Here is a 19,664-nt window from a genome sequence, read left to right as displayed (position 1 = left end):
TTCCTTTAGAAAGAAAAAACAAACCTGTCATGAAGGTCAGATAGTACAGAACATCATGCACAAGACTTGCTGAGAATTAAAAGAGGAGCAAGCAGAAAGAGACTAAGGAGAAGAAGGAAACCGGATCAGAGGGGTGTTACTTGGCCGGGAAACCTGAAACAACTCTGCACAATTGATGTGAGCTCTTGGACACAGAGAATGGGTTACAACACACAGGAGCAGAAAAACAGTGGAACTGACAACACTAGAAAGAAACAATTTTTTGCTACTTTTTTTGTTTGGTTTTTGGGTCTTTTATAAATTTTTTATACTTTTTTGTGTTTTTAAGTGCTTAAATAGTGGAACTATAATTAGCCGCACAAGAAAAAAAATTCAAAAAAGGGTTGGGATTTTTTTTTCTGTTTTTTGGCTCCCTTCAGTTCAGCCTGACAAGGTATGGGCCCCCTCTCCCCCCACTGCAGCTATGCGGCGCCGCGTTCTGCGAGGTTTGSAAGGCAGCTGCGGCGTGCGCCTCCRGCTACATGACGGACACTGGCTGCAAAGGCGGACAAGGGGAAACGCTGCCCTCCTGCCTCGAGACGTCAGCGCTGCAAACCGAGCCCACGCCTTCAAGAGCCGCTACCTCGGGAGCAACGTCTTCGTTGTAGAGGCGCTTGATACCGTCGTAGAAGTCGTCCACTTCCATCTCCTCCACTTTGCGCTTGGCAGAGGCTTGCTTGCAGCTGGTGGGAGCCGGCAGACGCTGGTAGAGCGCGGCTGTACCTGTGACTGGCACTTCTGGCCTGCCGTTGTCCTTGGAGAAACCTGGCCCTGGGACAGAGGAGGGCTGGCATTTGAACACTCCTCTGTTACAGGCCACCAGGGTATGCTTGAGGGGACTGTAGACATATACAGAATTGGGCAGCAGAGAAGACTGCAGAGTGGAAAGGTGATGTGCCACGAGCTCCCGGCAGTGGATCAGCTGCGAGCTATCCATCTGGAGCGAGAAGACAAGCAAGGAACCGGCATTGCAACATGAAGGTTACCCGCTGCCGCCAGACCAGTGGCTACGAACCAGGGCAGGGCTAGTGCTCGGAACACACGGGCCACCCACGCGCTTGAAAAATGGCTCACTGCATCTGCTGGCAGCTTCACTGCTTCTCCTCGCGATAAGGCCACCTAGTGCRCTTAAAAACGACGTCTGTGCTGCTAACTAGGACTCTCTCCCCAGTGTGTCGATTTTTTTCCTGGTGCAGAGTGGCCATTACCCATCACAGGCAGGATGCAGTCGTGATGAACGCTGCAGAACTGCCCCAGTGAACCATCCTTTCAGGCTGGCGCGCGACCATCTTTACAGGCAGCGTCAGCAGCTATGGGCCCAAGAGCCCTGAAGGCTCACGTCACCTGAGAACTCGCACAGGGAAACGTTTCCCATGCGGCGCTGAACACGGATCCTGGCTGCGTGGCTGAGGCTTGCAGCTGAAGATGGGCTMCACAAACCAAGAGCTGAAGTCTGTTAAGAAAATCCCCTTTCCAATCTGTGGCTGCAGTTCTGCTCTCAGACCTGCTTTCCTTGGGCAAATCCACAGGCAAATTCATGGTTTACTCCAGCAAGAGGGGACCCTGGCCTCGTCCCTCTCGGCTGTGCGTTTAAGCTGTTTTGTCTCCTCTGCAGCCTCTCTATCACTAGACTCAGCTTTCGTAATGGACATGGGCATTGTGCCCACGTGAAGACCACCCCTCTCCCAGCACCCGCCCTCACCCAGCGCTGCTTCATCTGGACCAAACACCAAGGAGAAGGTTGTGTTTTCAGTAAGACTGAAGGAAGTGAACGCGGGAGAAGCACAGCCGGTTCCACTGAACCTCTGCCCTCCTCTCCACGCTCACAGGGGGCTCGTTCCRCTTCCTGGCTCACAGCTGAGCCCAGCGCTCCTCGCTCCCTGGGACTAAGGGAGACATTTTTTTGACTACAGCCAGCTGCCATCCAGGACAAGTTTCCCTTCTCCCTGGATGCCTCCTGTCCAAGCTGCAGCCTTCRGTGGCCCCGGTGGCTCCCTGCCCCTCGGTGCCGTGATGTCCAGCCCCAGCTCCCCTTACCTGCACCTTCTGGAGCAGCTCGATGATGAGAGCCAGCCAGTCGGGCAGCAGCTTCTCCAGCTCCAGGCTGACGATGGCCAGCGCCAGCATGGAGCCCTTGAACTGCAGCAGCTGGTAACAGGCCATGCATTGCAGCAGCTGCTTGGTGAGGGCCGCCACGTGCTGCGAGGGACTCGGCTTGGGCAGGATGGTCAATAGCTGAGGCCTGTTGGACACCGCAACCGCGTGGAACTGGGGGGAGACAAGCACAGGAAGCACGTGGTGTCACAGCAGGCCCGCGCGGCYGTGCGACCCGCCACGCAGCCCCCGTGGGCGCAGCGCAGGCTCCTCTTGGCCACGTGCCTTTAGAGCAACGGAACCAGGTCGTACCGCGAGGGTGGCGTGCCACAGGCACCCCCAGACACAAGGGAACCTCCGTCACGTGGTGTAACCCTTGACTTTCCCACACCGTGGAAAAAGCAGCTCCGTGCTGAACCCACGAACAGCCTCGAGCTGCCTTTTGCCAGGGTGCCCCATCACACGCAGTGGGGAGCCGTGCTGCTCGGAGCTCTGCAGAAGGCCCCTCCTCTCTCTCTCTCTCTCTCTCTCATCCTCACCTCCTCTCTCAGCAACGCACATGTGAGAATTGAGGTGTCCTAGCCAAAAGCCTCCCCTCAGGAAAGCAGAGAGAAGATGAAATTCAATGAAGAGACACTCGRGGCGTTTTCATTCTCTTTAACCTCTTATCAAACAAGCAGGCTCTCTGTTCCTTCTGCAGCTCGCCCTGAGCGTGCCCACTGCCTGGCACTGGGGCTTCCTCCTTGCTTCATTTGTATTTTATTGCTGCCTGCTATTTAGGTTTGAACAAAACCACCAGCAGTTTAGGGCCAGGTTTTCAGACGGCGGGCACAAATTTTGAAAATTGCCCCCGAGTTATTTCAAATCACAAGTTGCCTCTGAAGCTTTCTGGAAAGGTTGGTTGTTTCAGAAAGTGCTTGTACAAAAGTATTGTGACAACACACTGAGGGCTCTGCTCTCCAACAGGGAGGGGTTTTTGTCTAGGTACCTCTTGATACAGTATATACTAAGATAGCAGAGAAAATAGAGTATCTTCTTATTTACAATATGAAGGAAATCCAGTGGTGTTGCCATGTGAAGATCCCAGTTCAGTTTATCCAGGATAATCTTCTCCATTCTGCGAATTTCAGCTGGAGAACAACCACAAAAGCTATCCCGAGCCAACACCTTCAGTACTGGAATCCTCTGTAAAAGCCAACATGTGGGCGAGGGGGAGAAGAGAAAGTGCCAATCGTCTTCATAAAAATTGCACAAGAAGCTTCATCCCTGCCCTTCAAGTGCCAACCACCCCATGCAAGCAGAGATAGCACTAGAAAAGCATACAGTCAGATGACAGCGCATTACCAGAAAAAAATATATTTATTACCTCATCTTCCTCAATGGTCTTTGCAGCAAGGAAGAAGCAGCTGATTGCAATACAGTTCAAGTACTTTGGACGGGCCTAGGACAGAGAACAGCAGAGAAATTCCCTGGATGAATGCAATACAGAAATCCCTTCTGCTCGGACATCCTCAGCCCCAGGGTCTCCAGCTGCCCGCACGGCGCGTTCTGGATCAGTGGCCTGACCTCCGACACGCCGCGGCGGTGGCAAGCCATGCGGAGCAAAAATCCATATTCCATGACGTAAAACAGCGCAGAAACCAGCCAGCTCCATCACTGTAACTGGCACCCACTGATGTGCGGCACTGGAGTGGAAAGAGCTCGTTTTTAGTCAGTGTAGCAGAAATAGCAAGGAGCAAACCAGAAGGGCCAGATCATCTACTGGCACAAAACCGTCACCGCGCCACCTGCTGCAGCAGCATGCTGCCATTGCTGCAGCTCGGGGGGCAGAGTAGGAAGGAAAATAAGAGTTTAAAAATGCTGTCCTTGTCTGCTGAACAAGTATAAAGCATACATAAAAAACATTCCACTTAGGTTATTTGTTACAGTAGTTCTCAAAACCATGGCCCAGAGATTATCAAGGGAGAGCAGGCCCCTTTTAGGGTGAGGTGCTTTAGGTGAGGTTAGGTTAAATTAGAAGGGGAAAGGGTGATTTTTATTTTAATTTTTTCCCACGTGCATCAACTTTTATGAGCCTTAATTCAGTGGAGGGCAAAAAAAAAAAAGGGAGCAGGTAGGTAGCCCTTGTGATCAATGGAGCATAAGCACGTGCTCAGAATTTGCTACTGAGCAAAACCCCACTGGACGTGCCAATCTTAAGTCTGGCACAGGACTTAGCTTCCAACGTTAGTCTAAAGGAAAAAGATGAGGTGTGACAGGGTGCATCCACCTGCTCCTTAGCRCTAGGCGCAGTAGCTGAGGGCTAGGACAAGCAGAGGCACTGCGCCCTCAGCAAACCGCTGCACCTCCACGCGGCCGGGGGAGAGCTGATCTTCTGACTGCACTGAAAGCCATTTCAATGAGAAAAAGCAAAGGACAACTGAAACCCTGCGTAGAACRCAAAATCCACTGCTGCCATAATTAATTCCTGCTGGGTTAGTTTTAGTGGAACAGAGATACGGGGATTTAAGGGTGCAATCCTACAAGCTACACTCATGCAACGAGCTCTCAGGAAACCTAAAACACTGTTTCCAGAAAGCAGCAGGAAAGAAGGACACTGGATGCCATCAAAATTAAAGATATTTAGCAGTGTTCAGTTTCAGTTACATGAAAAGATTCAGCTGTGCCTGGAGCCTTGGCTTTCTAGTGACATTTCAACTTCAGCTTAGATAGTTGTAGGGAATCCACGCTGGGGGCAGGACAGAGGTACATGTGTGTGTTCAGGTATCACTCACAGTAAAGAGACTGAAGTCCCTCAAGGCAAGACTGAGACTTGTTCTTCCCCGCAGAGGCAAGTTAAGAGCAAACTGTCAAGTCAGTGTATAATAAATGTACAGCAAAAAGGACACTCGCGCGGTAGTCAGGCAGAAGGAGGTGTTTAGAGCAAGTTCCAATGCTCAGTCAAGTTTATTCCCTGCTTTATTTAGCATTACTTCAATAATGCATTTGTCCCCTCACTTCCTATGCATGCTGCCCTCCACCACCCTGCAAGGGCGAAGAGCGTTTTTTGCCCAAGCGTGTTAAAGCACAGTCACCTGGCCCAGTCCCCTCCAGAAGCCTCTGCTCGCTCTCCCTACGCCTCATCAATGGGCAAACGCTGCCTACGGCTGCTGCAAATATTGCCAAGCCTCCGCCGGCGGTTAACTGGCGCTGTGCAGAGACCTACAGCAAACGCTGCTGGTCACCAGAAACGTAGCTGGCCAACAGCACAGCGCTGAGCAATTTCAGCGCACGCTTACAGCAAAGGGAAGAGACTATCTGTCTTAACAGTCCTGCAGAGCAGCACCTGGTAAGAAGCAGGCGTTAAGGTGCATCGCTGGAACAGATTTCTGGGAGAAAAAAAGCAGGGGCGGGAGCAGAAGCCCTGACCTGTTTGAGTAATGCTCGCCCAGGAGCTCAGAATAAGCTGAAAACCTCTTGACAAACGCCTTTCCACATTCCTCCTCGCTGCCCGAGGCACACAGCGAGCTTCTCTTGGTCTCATACTTCATTTCTCTGTAGACTGACTGCTGCAAATTACTGCAAGCAAAAACTGTACTTGAGGGCATTACTGTTGAGGGATTTTAAATACCTATTTTCCATCTCAGTGTTCCAGTAAATCACCCATTTTAAGTTAAGATTTCCATGACTTGTAATTTAAATGTTATCAATATTTAACGATAGCTAAAGGATGGGTTAATGGAAGACATCATTGTTCTGCTGAGCCACGTCTCATTGAAACGTAAGTACACAGGCTGAAAATACTATGTTCTCCTGCTTACGTTTCCTAAGCTGTATTACTTACCTAAGAGTGTTTGTARTAAGATTAGACGCACGTGAAGATGAGACTGCAGATTTGCTGAGCACAGAATTTAACTGCGCAAATATAGGAAGAGGTAAGGCCCAAAGCCTGGCTTCAGAACTCAAGGCTAGGGATCTTGAGGTGACCCCCCCCCCAGTTTGGTCATTGACAGGGGTACAAAATGCATCCCAAGCACAGCACCTCTGATTTATTCCCATAGCAGACCCATTTAGCACTCACAGCACAACTGGCTAAGATACAGAACAACAACAGCTCCCACCCAGAGTTGCAGATGTCCTAAATACTGGGTTTTATTTATTTTTCTTTAAAAGTCCCTATGAAATACTAGGCCTAAAAAAACAAATACTTTATGGCCATATTCTCTGTGCCATTCAGTACAGCAGACTGCACAGCCCGTCGCTGTCAGGACTTGCAGCCATGCTCGCTTACCACCTTTTCTCTTCAGGTCTGCCTGAAAATCAGTCTCTCTTTAGATCTTAGTCCATCAGATTATCTACAGACCACATTAGCACTCAACAGCTTCCCCCCCACACACACACACGTTCCTGCCAGAAGCACTCATCTCTGGCTGAACCTGTCCCGTTCCTTCATTTCCCTGCACCAGCACACTGGCTTACAAAACCCTGGCCCAAACCAGTCCTCAAGCATCTATTTGTTCCCATCAGCTCATTCACTACTAGCAAGTGCTCACAGCAGTTCCAGGTGAGACTAAATACTGCGAGAGCAATTAAGAGAGGCAAGCTGGGACTCTCTGTGTGAGAGGGCACTGGGCTGAGGTCTCTAATGGTGGGCTAACAGCTATTTCCTTTAGCTTTATGACTCAGTTTTGCTCAGGTCAGATCTTTCTTTTCATCTAAAATGTATGTGCTTTAAGATCTCTACTTAGATTGTTTTTCTCTCTGGTTAAGCAACAATTGCTTAAGAAACAAGTATGTTGGTAGGGTTAACTTAACATTCAAACCAGGTTAGAAGAGAACATGCAGTTCAAGAGGCAAGGCACTGACTTTCTTCTAGGTTAATAGGTGTTTAAACTAATGAGCTGCAGTATGTAAAGGAAAGGAGGCAGAACAGAAGAGGGAGAAAATACTCTTGGCAGATGTAAGTGCTGGGTTAGTTTCCCGGGAGAGGCTGACCAGCATGTGCTGGTGAAAGCAATCACCAAGGGAAAAATGACTGAGGAAAGAGACTACCTCCGAAAGTGCCTAGTGGCAGTGTATTGCCACAGTGAGAGTGGTGCACTGCCACAGCTTCAGCACCTGAAATTAAGGTTTGCAGTAATACAAGTGACCTCCTGTATATGCGTGAGAAAGAAAGAGGGTGGGGAGAGCAGAGGTGAAAAGTAAGCACTTCCATACAGTCACACCACCAGGATTATATGCAGGAACAGGAAAGAGGGTTGCTGGCATACTCTGAGTGGGCAGTAAAGATCCATTTTGGTTTATGTATCTGCAAATATTTACCTTTACTGTGGCTAAAAACCTGTCCAAAAGACTGATGGCCAGGGCGAGCGTTTCTGGATAAAGGTGGAACTGGTATTTGAGCTTGGCCAGCCACTGAATGACCTCATCCCTCTGCTTTGGAGAAATGGCTACATCCTGTTGGAGAGAAAAACAAAACGTTCTTAAATAAGGGTTGAGCAACTCAGAAAAGACCAAACATTTTTACCTCTACAGGAGTTAGCACTGAAACAAAGGCTGCTTCAGAAAGGGGTGCTCTGAACCTGCCTGAGGAAGCACTCTGCTCTCGCACCTGTGGCTGGTGATCATGCACCTTTACTGGTGGCTCCGGGATGCAGACAGTCCAAAACAGGCTTTCCAGTAGGGAACTGCATCAAGATTTCTACATAGATCTTTCTCTGCCTGGGCAAATCAATACTGGTAGTTCATGCATGTCATTCTGCACAGAGCACAGGCTTTCCAAATGTCCTCCAAGTCTAGCATTCAAACACACAGGCAAAAGGAGAGTCTCTAACTGTAAGCCCTCATGGCTGAAAAGGTTAGAGCAGAGTGCCAGCTCCCTTTATAGAAAAACTTAATGCATGTAACAAAAACCTGTCAGCTTTGCAGAGGGATCCAGGTCTGCCTTAACACACGCACAAACTATACTTGCAATATTGCTAACAAGCAATCACAGACGGCACCCGATGTGCTTCGTTCGCGTACAAGTCAGCAAAAGGCKAAAGGCGCTCAGCAGCTTGCAGGCCACAAGCTGCAGCCTGCATCCTCCGTGAGCTGCTCCAGGAAGCTGCCCACCCAGCCAGCAGCATGTCCTCTGCCCCTGCAGGGACACAGGACCAGGTTGGGCCTCTCACCTTTTGGTGGGGACAGTCTCTAAACACCTACCTCAGCTTTATGTTCTGACACTGTTAAATGGGTGTGGGATCTAGCAACATGTCTCAAGCYATAAAAGATATGTTAGGCTATTCTGGGGTCTTTTCCTCCAGCTCATCAAGATAATCAACTACTGAACTCTGGGGTGGACAATTAGAGCAAGGGGAAGAACTCTTGCCTTTACTAATCCTGTGAATTCTCAGTAATCCAAGTAACTGTTTCTGTCTCTGGGCTGCAGCTGCAAGCCAGTCCTTGCCATGGTATCAGCGYATGGCATTAGCCTGCAGACCCCTGGCGTTGTCCAGGCTGCTGGTTAAGTGCCAGTTTCAGGAAAGCAGTATGGTCATCACTCTATGAAAYAATCCCAGTCCTCCTGTAAAAGTTACTCTCCTGGCGTTAACACGGACAGCATGGCCTCACCATCTAACAGTATTTATGCAGCAATCAATACAACCTTGTTCCTGCACAAGAGGGCTACTGAACATTCATCCCCTTCTCCTCCTGCTCTCTTCTTCCCACTTGCCAGCATAACACAGTCTATTTTCAAAATCCCTGAAGGACCTGCGCTCCCACTTCTGAAACTATGAGTCCCAGGGAAAAAGCAAGAGCACGAACTGTTGTTAAGGCACAGCAGTGGCTGTAAGCATCTACATATGTGCTTCTGGAAAGGACACAGCTGCTAAATTGAGTTTCCCACCTTATTTCTCTGGAGATTGTGATCTCCTAGCACTTGTGTTCATGTGGAGTTCCTGCAGTCTCGACAAGTAATGGTCTATATGTGCTTCCCCCTTCCCCACTACATTCCCAAACGAAGGCCTTCAGGTAGTCACTGACCCTGCAGAGTAGGCACACACCTGCGACCAGGAAGCATCACCAGGACATGAGAGCAGTGAGTCCTGTGCAAAGCCTCTGGGGGAACAGGCAGGGAGACCATCCTAACGACTGCCTGGCTTTTCCCTGGACCGCTGGTGTAGATTCGTTAAGTGCAACACAGAGTAACTTACCCCATCCAAAGAAATCTCCCTCGAGACAGCCAACTTTCTTTACAGAAACCCTGATTTAAGCATCACTCAAACGCTACTGCACCCTGCAGCAAAGAAGGAAGGCTATCTCGTAGCTTCTCAGGTGCTGACACAGTTACCCTCCAGCTTCGCTCTAGGAGATTTATTGACCTTCTTAGACGAGACACCACTCAGATATACAAAAAAGCCAGACCTGAACAAAACCAGACATGCTACCGGAGCCAGGCGGGTGCCCAGCCCCTGACAGACAGCAGATGGGAGGAAAATGAGTTGGTGTTTTGAGAGGAAAGGTTTATTTTTCTTTAAAATTGTAGTGATTTTTTTTAGCTCAGTACATACTAAAAATAGAAGATTCCAAATAGAGTTCTCTCTCTCTCTCTCTCTCTCACACACACACACACACAAAAAAAAAAACCTTTCAGCAGTAAAGGAAATTGTGGACTGGGGTTAATCAGGTACAATTTCAATTCAAAAGGCTTTTTTTTTTTTNAGAGTTCTCTCTCTCTCTCTCTCTCTCTCACACACACACACACACACAAAAAAAAAACCTTTCAGCAGTAAAGGAAATTGTGGACTGGGGTTAATCAGGTACAATTTCAATTCAAAAGGCTTTTTTTTTTTTTTTTTTTGGCTCAAGACACCACTATTGATCTGTTTGGAAAACAGTTGAATTTCAACCACAAATATAGACCAGTCATTGACATAATAAATGCTCTGTCTGACTTGTACTCTGAAATATTTACAGCTTCTGCAGTCTTTCAACCAAGCATCTCTCTGGTCTTACTTCAACCTGGATTATTTGAGGTGATTAGCAAGGACATTATCCAGAAGTGAGAAGTGAAACCAAGTGAATTTCTACTGCCTTGAGGAGGGTCCTTGTGTTCTCTACAACAGTTTGACTACTGCTGAGACAGTTTAAGAGAAAGAAACTGAATAAAAGCTGGCTGCCAAGTTGCTAAGGGCTTGCACAAACAAAAAAAATCACTCCTGGGAYGGGCTATCATAGCTGTCCTCTCAGCAGAAACATGGAAGAAGTAGCAGGAATTAAAAGACAAAAACACCTGACAATGGAGCAAAATAAATACTTTAGGCCACCTCTATTATCGAAGTACCATATGTTTCAGCTAGACAATGATGCACTTTTTTTTACTGGCATATTGAATCCACCGCCTATGAGCCAAGAAAACCCTTGAAAACAGAGCTAGGTAGGCAGAAGTGCAATTACACTAGCGCTTCTACCAGCACAGCAACATCTACCAGAATACCAGCATCACATCTTTTCAAGGATGGTTACTTAAAGTACAAAATTTGTTTATTCTGTACTTAAATTCCTTACTGGCATTGAGGTCCATCTCCCTAGTGGGAGAGCAGAGGAGGGGAAGGTGGCAGGGCTGAAGTGCTCGGTCCCAAGCTGAGTTCTGGGCTGACAGCTTGTTAGTGGACACACAGCTGGTTACATTTGTTCACAGACACAGGTCCCACTGAAAAGTAGTTAAGCAATTCCCTTTGAAAAGGTAAAACAGCAATGCTGGCRTAGCCGTGACAATCTAAAGACACAGGTTTTTGTAATCAAAAGCCATTTTTTCCAGCTGCAACATTTGGTGTAATACAATGTACTACCTCTGCCTGCAAAACTTGCCTTACCACGTGGCTTCTCTGAGGAGAAGAAAGTCTCGCCTTGTTTTCTCTCCTGACGCCCCAGTGGTGCCACAAAGTCAGCAGGACTCTGTCTCAGATCCAGATGGGCCTCTGCTCTCAGCCGGGACCTCTGGATGTCACTTGACAATAGCACTGCTTTTTAAAAAGCACCTACCACTTTTACAGAGAAGAGTAAACTACTTTCCTCAATTCTAAGAAATAATGATTCTTTCTATAAATGTTATTGCAATGTACAGGTGACATCTCAGCCCCATCCATGGCAGAACTCCTGCTGCCCACAGTGGGCTGCACTCATTCCAGAAATGCCAGTTTGAAGCATGCTGCGCCTGTAATAAATGCACCACACACTCAGCAGTAAGAAGTTTATAAAATGGTTTGCTAACAACATCTCTTTTTTTGGACAATGGGGTAGTGACCTAGAAATTACCTGGAGGAAAAAACACAGCAAACAGTATGTTAAATGCTGGCTGTCCTTATAGAGACCATTTCTCATGTAGCGAGGTGAGCACTGCACAGCAGAACCCAAAAAACACTGTCATTAAGGGGAGGAGCTACTGTTAAGCTGAACTTTTTATTGCTTTATTCATTGCATTTATTTTTAAATGGAAGGAGACCAAAAAAAAACATACAAAAGGATTTATAACCACAGCCAGGTTTGGCCAATACTGCAGACTTAAAAGGTTTCAAGCAGCTTAAAGTATTATTTTGAAAATGCAGGATCTGAGTGAATCCAGAAACTAAGCCCTGTGTGTATCCCTAAAAACCAAACTGAAATGTTCCTTCAAACAAAAAAAAACCCATGATTTTAAAAAGCTGTCTGTGACTCCTAAATCACTGACCTGCTCCTGGCACAAGAGCACTTCTAGGGAAGCCAGTAAGAACACGCTTGGGCCCTCCAGCAGGARGAGGAGAGATTCAAAATCAGTGCAATGTTAAATAGCACGGCAGCCTCCCTCTCCCCATGTTCCCTCTTGCCGTACATGTCAGCTGTAGAGGAGGGGGCAAGATCAGCAGCTGCCCTGCTGCAGCGCCAGGCTCCTTTCCTCTGCAGCGCAGGAGGACTTGGCCCATCCCCTCTGCTTCCCTGGCAGCACAACCTGGTTGTCTCCTTTCCCAACAGATCCGGGACAAACAGGGATCACCTTGCCCAACTCCTGCCTGTGTCCGTCCTGGCCCGGCGCAATCCTCCCTGCCCAGCTCCTGCCAGAGCAAAAGGTTACGCTGTCTCCCAAGAGCAGCGTCTGTGGGAAATGGGGCGGGAAGAAGGGATCATCTTCCTAAGCTGCCTCTCGGCCTTCGGTCCTCCTGGGATTTGTCCGTAGAGTCTCTCACTACAGCTGATTCTGGTGGATCGCCCTTCACAGGCCACGGGAGGCCGAAAGGCCAAACTTCAGGATCAGAAGTTAATGTGAAATGGCTCGGCCCTAACATAGCAAATAGCAACTGTACGCTCAGCCCCCGGTAACATGGACCTTTCCATGTGAAAAACTTGGCGTTTAATCTGGATCACTGAAAAATAAAGCATATCTAAGCAACATGTATGTAATTAAAACCACCAAAAAAAAAAAAATAACCCACGCACAGAGCACTGAGTCCCTTGCATATGAAGGCGTAACTACAAGGTAAAGTCATTTCTAGGCACAACAGAAGTAAGGCTCCAAAATACATCTTGACTTCTTAAGAACTATGTTGCAGGAAGGAAGAAAGAATGAGGTGAATCTTCAGCTCTTTTCTGGAATAGCATCAATCCAATAAAAAGTTTCCCTGCTTCAGTCTCTAACTGCAATTATAAGGTCATTGGTGGGGACAGAATTCCCTTACCCCGGAAGACCAGGTAAATTTCAGTCTCCTCACAGCAGCACCAAGTAAATTCCTTATAGTTCATTTTCACAGAGGGTCGGAATGAGTGAGAACTGCTCCCATCATGTCAACACATCCTGCTGCTGCTTGCAAGCAAGGCAGGGAACTTCCTACCCAAATATATGGTTTTTATTCCTCTACCTCAAAGGTATATGTATGTCACCCTAGTAATGTGAATATGAGCTACAACACTGTAAAATTAATTAAGCAGTGAGGTCATTGTTCCTTGAGTTATACAAAATTAAAAGCAAAAATGAGACACGACTGTGGCTGAAAGCAAGAAGTCCCTCTGGGCTGCAAACCAAGATCCTCTTCATTTTGAAAGTACTTTCCCACAGACATTGTCTTCTGCCACTCAAAGTGTCCGTGGTCATCTCTTTGTTTTGCTGCCACAAATCTGCCATTACAGAACTTAACCCCTGGCGTGGAAAAGCATGACCGCCTAGTCCGGCAGCTTTAATTAGACTGCACGTCAGGGAAAATTAATCCAAGCCTAGCAACGGCAGCCTTCGTTTTCAGCGCAGCAGCAGGCTGCTCTGAGGCAGACTCAACAACCGCCCTGAGGTCCGAAGGCCAATTCATCTCATCTGGCAGGCACTTTCCCTGCACCAGAGATTTGCAGGCGTGTGCACGACCCACGCCACTAGAAAAAGCGAGAACATTCCCTGCTCTCCACCAGAAAGCGCTGGCAGGATCCAGCGCCCAACTGCGAGGCAGCCTTGCTCACCATCTGCGACCGCAGGCCCCGAGACGTGGCGCTCCCGGCCTGTCGGCAGGGGTGCCACGTTACCTGGCCCCCGCGCACCGCAGCCGTGGGGTGCGGGAGGCTGCGCAGGTGTCTGCGCTATTCTCTGGACCGGCGCCCATGCAGATACTCGCATGAGGTGCCGCCTGGCTTGCCCACAGCAGGAAGCCAGAAGGCAGCTGCACGAAGCATGAGGGATTTCAGAATAGTTCTGCTGCGCAGGAAACACCCCGCAGAGCACCAGCAAAACTGTTTTGAAAAAGTGCCCCAGAGTTTTGCTGAGCACGAAGAAACAAAGTACTGCTATACCACAGCCTGCAAGTTACTTTTACAAACTGCCCTGCATCACAGCCATTTGCTCACACCTACCGATCCTTCTCCTGCCTTCCATGTGCAAGGATCTCCATCCATCAGGAGATCAGCAGAAGCAAAGGGCAGGATGCTGCTGCACAGGCCTCTGGCCAAGGAGTCTGCCCATATAACCCAAAATACGAAAGCGGAAGACTAGCAAAGTTCCATCAGATGTGCAAAACTGTTAATACAATTCAAAACCTGTATTTGAGTGACAGGCTTGTATCTTCCAAGCAAAAGATGTGATGCTAATTCCCAGTTTTTTTGGAGCACAGCAAAATTTGTAAACTGATTGATTTTTGTATTAGCACAAATACGAATCAACTGTCTAACTAGAACTACAGAACCGAATCAAATGTGTTTAAGATAGAAATGGGGAAGCATGTGGGATGTCAGCTTCTGTCTGTTCCTTGGGTGAAGTGCAGGTACATCACAGTGAACTCTTTCCTGCAGTTACTTGATTTCTTATGGAGAAACAGGCTGTCTGTTGCCTATTCTATCGATGAACATGCCTTTAAACATCATCAAAGAACAGGATATTTATGTGAAGGCGTCAAGCCAAAAATGTTAACTAACACTACAGCACAAGACAGGTCAACACGTGCAGCTGTAGTTGACTATCCTGCAGAACGACATGGTGGCACTGCATTCCTCATGTCTGTCATTTCATTGCTCCAAAGCGAGCAACAGCTGAGGTCAGTAATTCTGCCCGGGGTAGGGAATTACCGCACCTCACACAACACCTACAGACCTGACATCCAGTATTTGTCAGAAAGCTGCTGGTGTGGTCTCCACGATGCTGAAAAGCACGCAGAGCTGTTCTGCTTCCCTCGTACTGACAACTGAATTCACTTGTCGCCTCTGACCCAGGAATGTTGCTACAGGAACGTGCTCCTCGCTCACTGTGTGTCAGACAGGAGGGCCAGGAGCCACGACTCAGGCTCCAGAGTGCTAGCACAGTACAAATAACTTGTAAGAATACCTTAGGACCTTTGGAAAAGGCCATCCTAAAAAGAAATATTAGCTGTGAACTCCAACCTTACTCAATTTCATTGCTGCCTAATCTAAGAAAAACACTTTACCTGATAATTCTTTTTTTATGTCTGCTGTCCCAGGCAGACGTTTTGCTCTTTCCCCTAGTTGATCCTGCATATGCCTGCTCATCTGGGAGCAGGTCACCTTTATCGGGACTGGGAGGCTTCTAAAAAGGGCAGCTATAAACATCAGGGCCAAATCAGTCCCCATTTGGGTCCCAGGAACGCTTCTTTTACAGCACAGTGACCCCCAGATGACTCTCCCTGGGCTGTTTCTCACTTGCACTGGTTTGGAATTAGAGGTGCTCTCCTGGTAATTTTCCGAAGTGCCAGTCTGTGGGGTCTGATTGTGGTTTAGTGGTGCAGCAAAGAGCTCGAGCAGCACAGCCTCTGCCATCTGCAAAATAACGTGCACAAACACCCACTGGGGAGAGTTCACTGCTCTGCCCATCAGGTGAGCTGAACGCATTCATCTCACAATGTTTTGCAAAGCTGGAAATATCAGTCCCTGTTTCACCCATGGGATAAAACAGGCACTGGAAGGTTAAAAGATCTACCCAAGGTCATGTGGGGAGACAGTGGAAAAAAATGGGAATGACCTCCAGTCTCCTGATTCCTCATGATGTACACAGAACAAATGAGAAGGTAGAAAGAGTGAGGGAAACAGAAGAAGCAGAAAAAGGAGAAATAGCAGATGTGACACTATTTCAGTAAAAAATAAAAATAAAAATCTTGGCTTAAACATGTCTGTTGCAAAGTTACTTGGTAACATGCAAAAATAAACCTTTGACCAGTCTTTGCTGCTTGATTTCTCAAGCCTTAATCACAGGAAAACTTCCTGAATGTCATCTGCATATTGTTTGACCTAAAGGTAAAAAAAGGACCAAATACCTTCAGCAATACTAATAAAATCAAGGGGATTCCAGATGAAGCCCAGCTATTTTTTCAGCCTGAAAGCCCCTATGACATCTGGCTATGCTATATTTACAAACACTGGGAGCCAGAGGTATCAGGACAGAAACCCCCAAGAGATTCTGTACCCTGTACTGCGAGTATGAAGTCTTCCTGTTTCTGTAACTTTGAATTTCTTCCTTCCTTTCAAAGATCCCAACTCTGAGACAAACAGATTTAGAAACGAATTTATGTTTTCTTTTTTAAACATTAGAATCAAAAATGCCTCCAAGAATCAAACTGAAATTTCACTCCTGAAAAATAGTTAAGGTGTATTTCTAATCTGATCATTAGCTTTTTTGTACATGCACACGTATCTTCTCATTTGCAAACCAAATTTCTTCATTAAAACACATTTTATAGTCAGTCTACCTTTGTAGCAAGGAATGGAAAGTTACACATGCTTCAAGCTGCCAGATCTGATACACAGAATGATGCAGATTTCCTGACTGTCATGGGAAATAAACTATAATTTCATACAAGTGAGGTTTTAGGCTACGGAAGCTGTTTTCAAAAGAAGCGAATAGATGTTACGGGATATGACCTTATTTCAGATATTTGAGAGAACAGGATAATTCACACCGAACTATATGATTGCAACATTGCCAAAACGAATACTGCAGAACTGAAAGAAAATGTGACAGTTTGAAAGCCTTGTCATGAACTATAGGAAGAGAAAGAAATATTTTACAGGATTACAAACCCAGATATAGCCTTTTCAGATATAGCCTGGCTGTGCAAGCCAGGATTTCCCCTGAGCAGACAGCTGTGTTTATGTTCTCTTTTAAGTCTGACCTTTGCACATTTTACACATATGCACATAGAGACTTCAACTCAATTTAATGATTTTTTAGTGCTAGAAAACATTTAATACTGTGACATTGTAGCTGATAGAGTCAATATCTTGAATTTATATGTAGGAAAAAGTAAAAAATGGTTATAAAGACAACACCATTTTGAAGATGGAAGTCTCATGAAGTTCCTGGAGCAGAAACCTTATGGTGCTAAACAGGGAGGGCCAGGAAATACTCCTAAGTATGAATCTCCACTTTATTATCCTTAAGAGGAGGWGGGGGGAAAAGATCTTTCATTATCATGACATAATTGCACACTAAAAGCACAAATTTGGTATCCATCCAGGCCAGAACTGAGTCTTTTATTGAGCACAAATTTTATAATGGCTGTAGCCATCACACTGTTTCCATACTTGAGCCTACTTCGACTTTTCACAGAAGGCAACAGGAGTTGCCTCCCCAGTTTGATATTTRGCAGTTAGCCAAAAGTCAAATTAACTTCCAAGTATTTACTACTAAGGACAACATCTCACAAGATGCTGCGAAACCTCAACTTCAGTGACATCCAGGCCCCTTGACACCATGCCAAGTAAAGCCCTGAATCTCTTTGCCATGGGAAGAAAGAGCACAGAGATGCCTGGCAGCAAGACAAGGGCTCTTCACCACAGAAAGGACCGAGGTCAGTCCTTACGCTGCTGCGACATCTCAGACATGCCACAGCTGGGGAACCTCATCTTCAAAGGGCAATAATCTAATCTTGCAAGGGAGGGATTGCTACAGAGAACGGGCTAATGGAGGTGGTGGTTTCTTGGCCACCCAGAATCAACTTCAGAAAGGCAAGAAATGCAGGAATTCTGTTACTGGGAAATCTTCACACAAGTCTGGTTTGGTTACACTCTCTGAATCCCTAACCTATCTCATATACTGTAATCTTATCTCGCTACATTATAATCACCAACTCCAGGGATACTGCCAACACAGAATAGCAGGCTGGTTTACCATAAACAAGGATATTAAAATGTGTGCAGCCTCAAGTCAGCCACAGTCATGATCCAGTCAACACCTCCGAAAATCAGGTGACCTACTCGAACACCTTATGGTGGACTAATGAACCTAATATTGAGCCCTTTAAAAATATATTTTTTCCTACAGAACAGGGGTGAGGAGAACATGCTCTTCACTGAAACAGGCCAGGGGCCTAGCTCTGCTTCCCTCGACACTACCTTGCACCCGGCTTTATCAGTAGTCCGATTAAAAATCAGTGAGGTTATTCCCAGGGTAGAGAGTGCCTTACCAAGACAGACCATCAGCTGGCTTAAGGTGATACAGCTGTACCTACCTTACAAATCTGTGATGATTTACACGAGCTAAGAACCTGGCTCAAAATGAGAAAAAGTGGCAAAGTCAGGCTTTCTCTGTGAACGCGCTATTTCATGAGGAAGCCTGAGCTAAACTAGCAGTAATGGTTCAAGTAAGAAGATGCCTCATGTGGAAAGCAACCAGCATTTCAGCAGTATTATTAATGAACTTAATCCCACAAAATTAAGTTGCTTTTCAAAACTGTTGCTCAGCAGGTACCCACTAGAAATGTGAGCTAATTATTCATGCAATTCATAAAATGAATTTAATTAAAGGAATATAAGTACGTGCTTCTACAAGAAACAGCAGAGATTTAACACCGTATTCTGTACAGTATGTCTTGTACCCCTGATAGTGGGCATGTTCCTCAAATAAAACAGTACCTACTTCAAAGGGTAATTTCCCAGCTCCCAAACAGAAGGTGACGTCTCATGTAACAGCTTCAGTTGTCCACATAAAAACACACCATGGTATAGTCTCATACCTTTGACAGAATCTTTACTAAAATAAAAGATGTAAATAAGACACTTTACCTGATTGGGCTGAATTTTCGGCACATGTGCTTTCCACATTTGAGCTTCTCTAGAGATTGCCATCTCCAGAAGGAGAGACAACCTCTGGCTCTCCAGGGGTCCTGAAAACTTCATGGTGACCCTTGGATCCACCTGCCACCCAACTGGATACAGCTACCTGCAAGACCAAAAGACAAGCTAATGAAATGCTAGCCATGACTATCTAGTAAACAGCACAAAGGTGACTAAAACTGCAAGAAATGGCACAGGCCTATCTGCAGCATGGACAGGTACTTGGCAAACCTATCCAAGGAAGCCCAAACAGTCCAGCTCAAATCTGGATAATGTCAGACCAAAATGGTCCATACATCTCCAACATATATGTGAGGTGGAGGGTCCTGCCAGTTGGTCTTCTACTTCATAGTCATGCAGGCAATTAGACAAGACTACTCCCATTTCAGCAGCAAGTTAGGGTGTTTAATGAAAAATACTTGAAAAGAGGAAAATGAGAAACTGGGAAATATAAAGGGGATTTTAGAAAGTAGGCAGCCTTGGCCTAAATCCTACTGAAGTTAAAAACAATCTACCTGTCATTTCAGGGGAAGCTAGGTTATTCAAGCATTTTTCAAAAATCCCAGCCTCAGAGTCTGCTTCGTGCTAGCCTTACTCTAGTATCTTCCTCAGTAACAGGAAGTTCCGTGCAAAACAGAAGAATGTTTGTATGATTTACAAGCTGAAGTCCCACAAAAAGGTCAATATTTTCCCTCCCTGCTGTATGGTTTGTAATTTCTCACGAAAGCTGCAACCCATTTCACCTACAATGCAAAGGTACTAGGGAGTTCAGGAAGGTTACTTTTGGGTCTGACAGCTCTGAAAATATGTTAGATTCAGAGGATTAGATAGCACCTAACTTTAAATAGGAAATGCATTTTAAAGGAGGCAAAAACCAGCAAACCCAACAACAGCCTTTGTGAGGCATGAATTAATTACAAGCTGCATAAGCAATGACAAAATTTTCTACAAGACCTACAGTATTTGGAGCTTACTTCTACTGGCAAAAGTGACAACAAAAA

General features: G+C 46.5%; 1 protein-coding gene across 1 annotated transcript; it reads right to left on the bottom strand.

The window, feature by feature from the left end:
* Positions 1–6: 6 nt before the first annotated feature.
* CCNI (cyclin I) lies at positions 7–18,781 on the bottom strand. Its single transcript, XM_085308833.1, has 6 exons — positions 18,613–18,781; positions 7,435–7,569; positions 3,500–3,574; positions 3,178–3,318; positions 2,077–2,307; positions 7–976 (listed from the first exon to the last, which is right to left on the bottom strand). Exons 1-6 carry the CDS (start codon positions 18,724–18,726, stop codon positions 518–520), a joined length of 1,155 nt encoding a protein of 384 aa, XP_085164959.1. The 5' UTR covers positions 18,727–18,781; the 3' UTR covers positions 7–517.
* Between the last annotated feature and the right edge of the window lie 883 nt (positions 18,782–19,664).

Source organism: Rhea americana, unplaced genomic scaffold (assembly GCF_003343005.1).
Source record: "Rhea americana isolate MKP2758 unplaced genomic scaffold, rheAme1 scaffold_284, whole genome shotgun sequence".
In the NCBI taxonomy this organism is placed as follows: domain Eukaryota; kingdom Metazoa; phylum Chordata; class Aves; order Rheiformes; family Rheidae; genus Rhea; species Rhea americana.
Note: the sequence above shows the minus strand (reverse complement) of the source record. Positions and strands in the feature narration are given on the sequence as shown.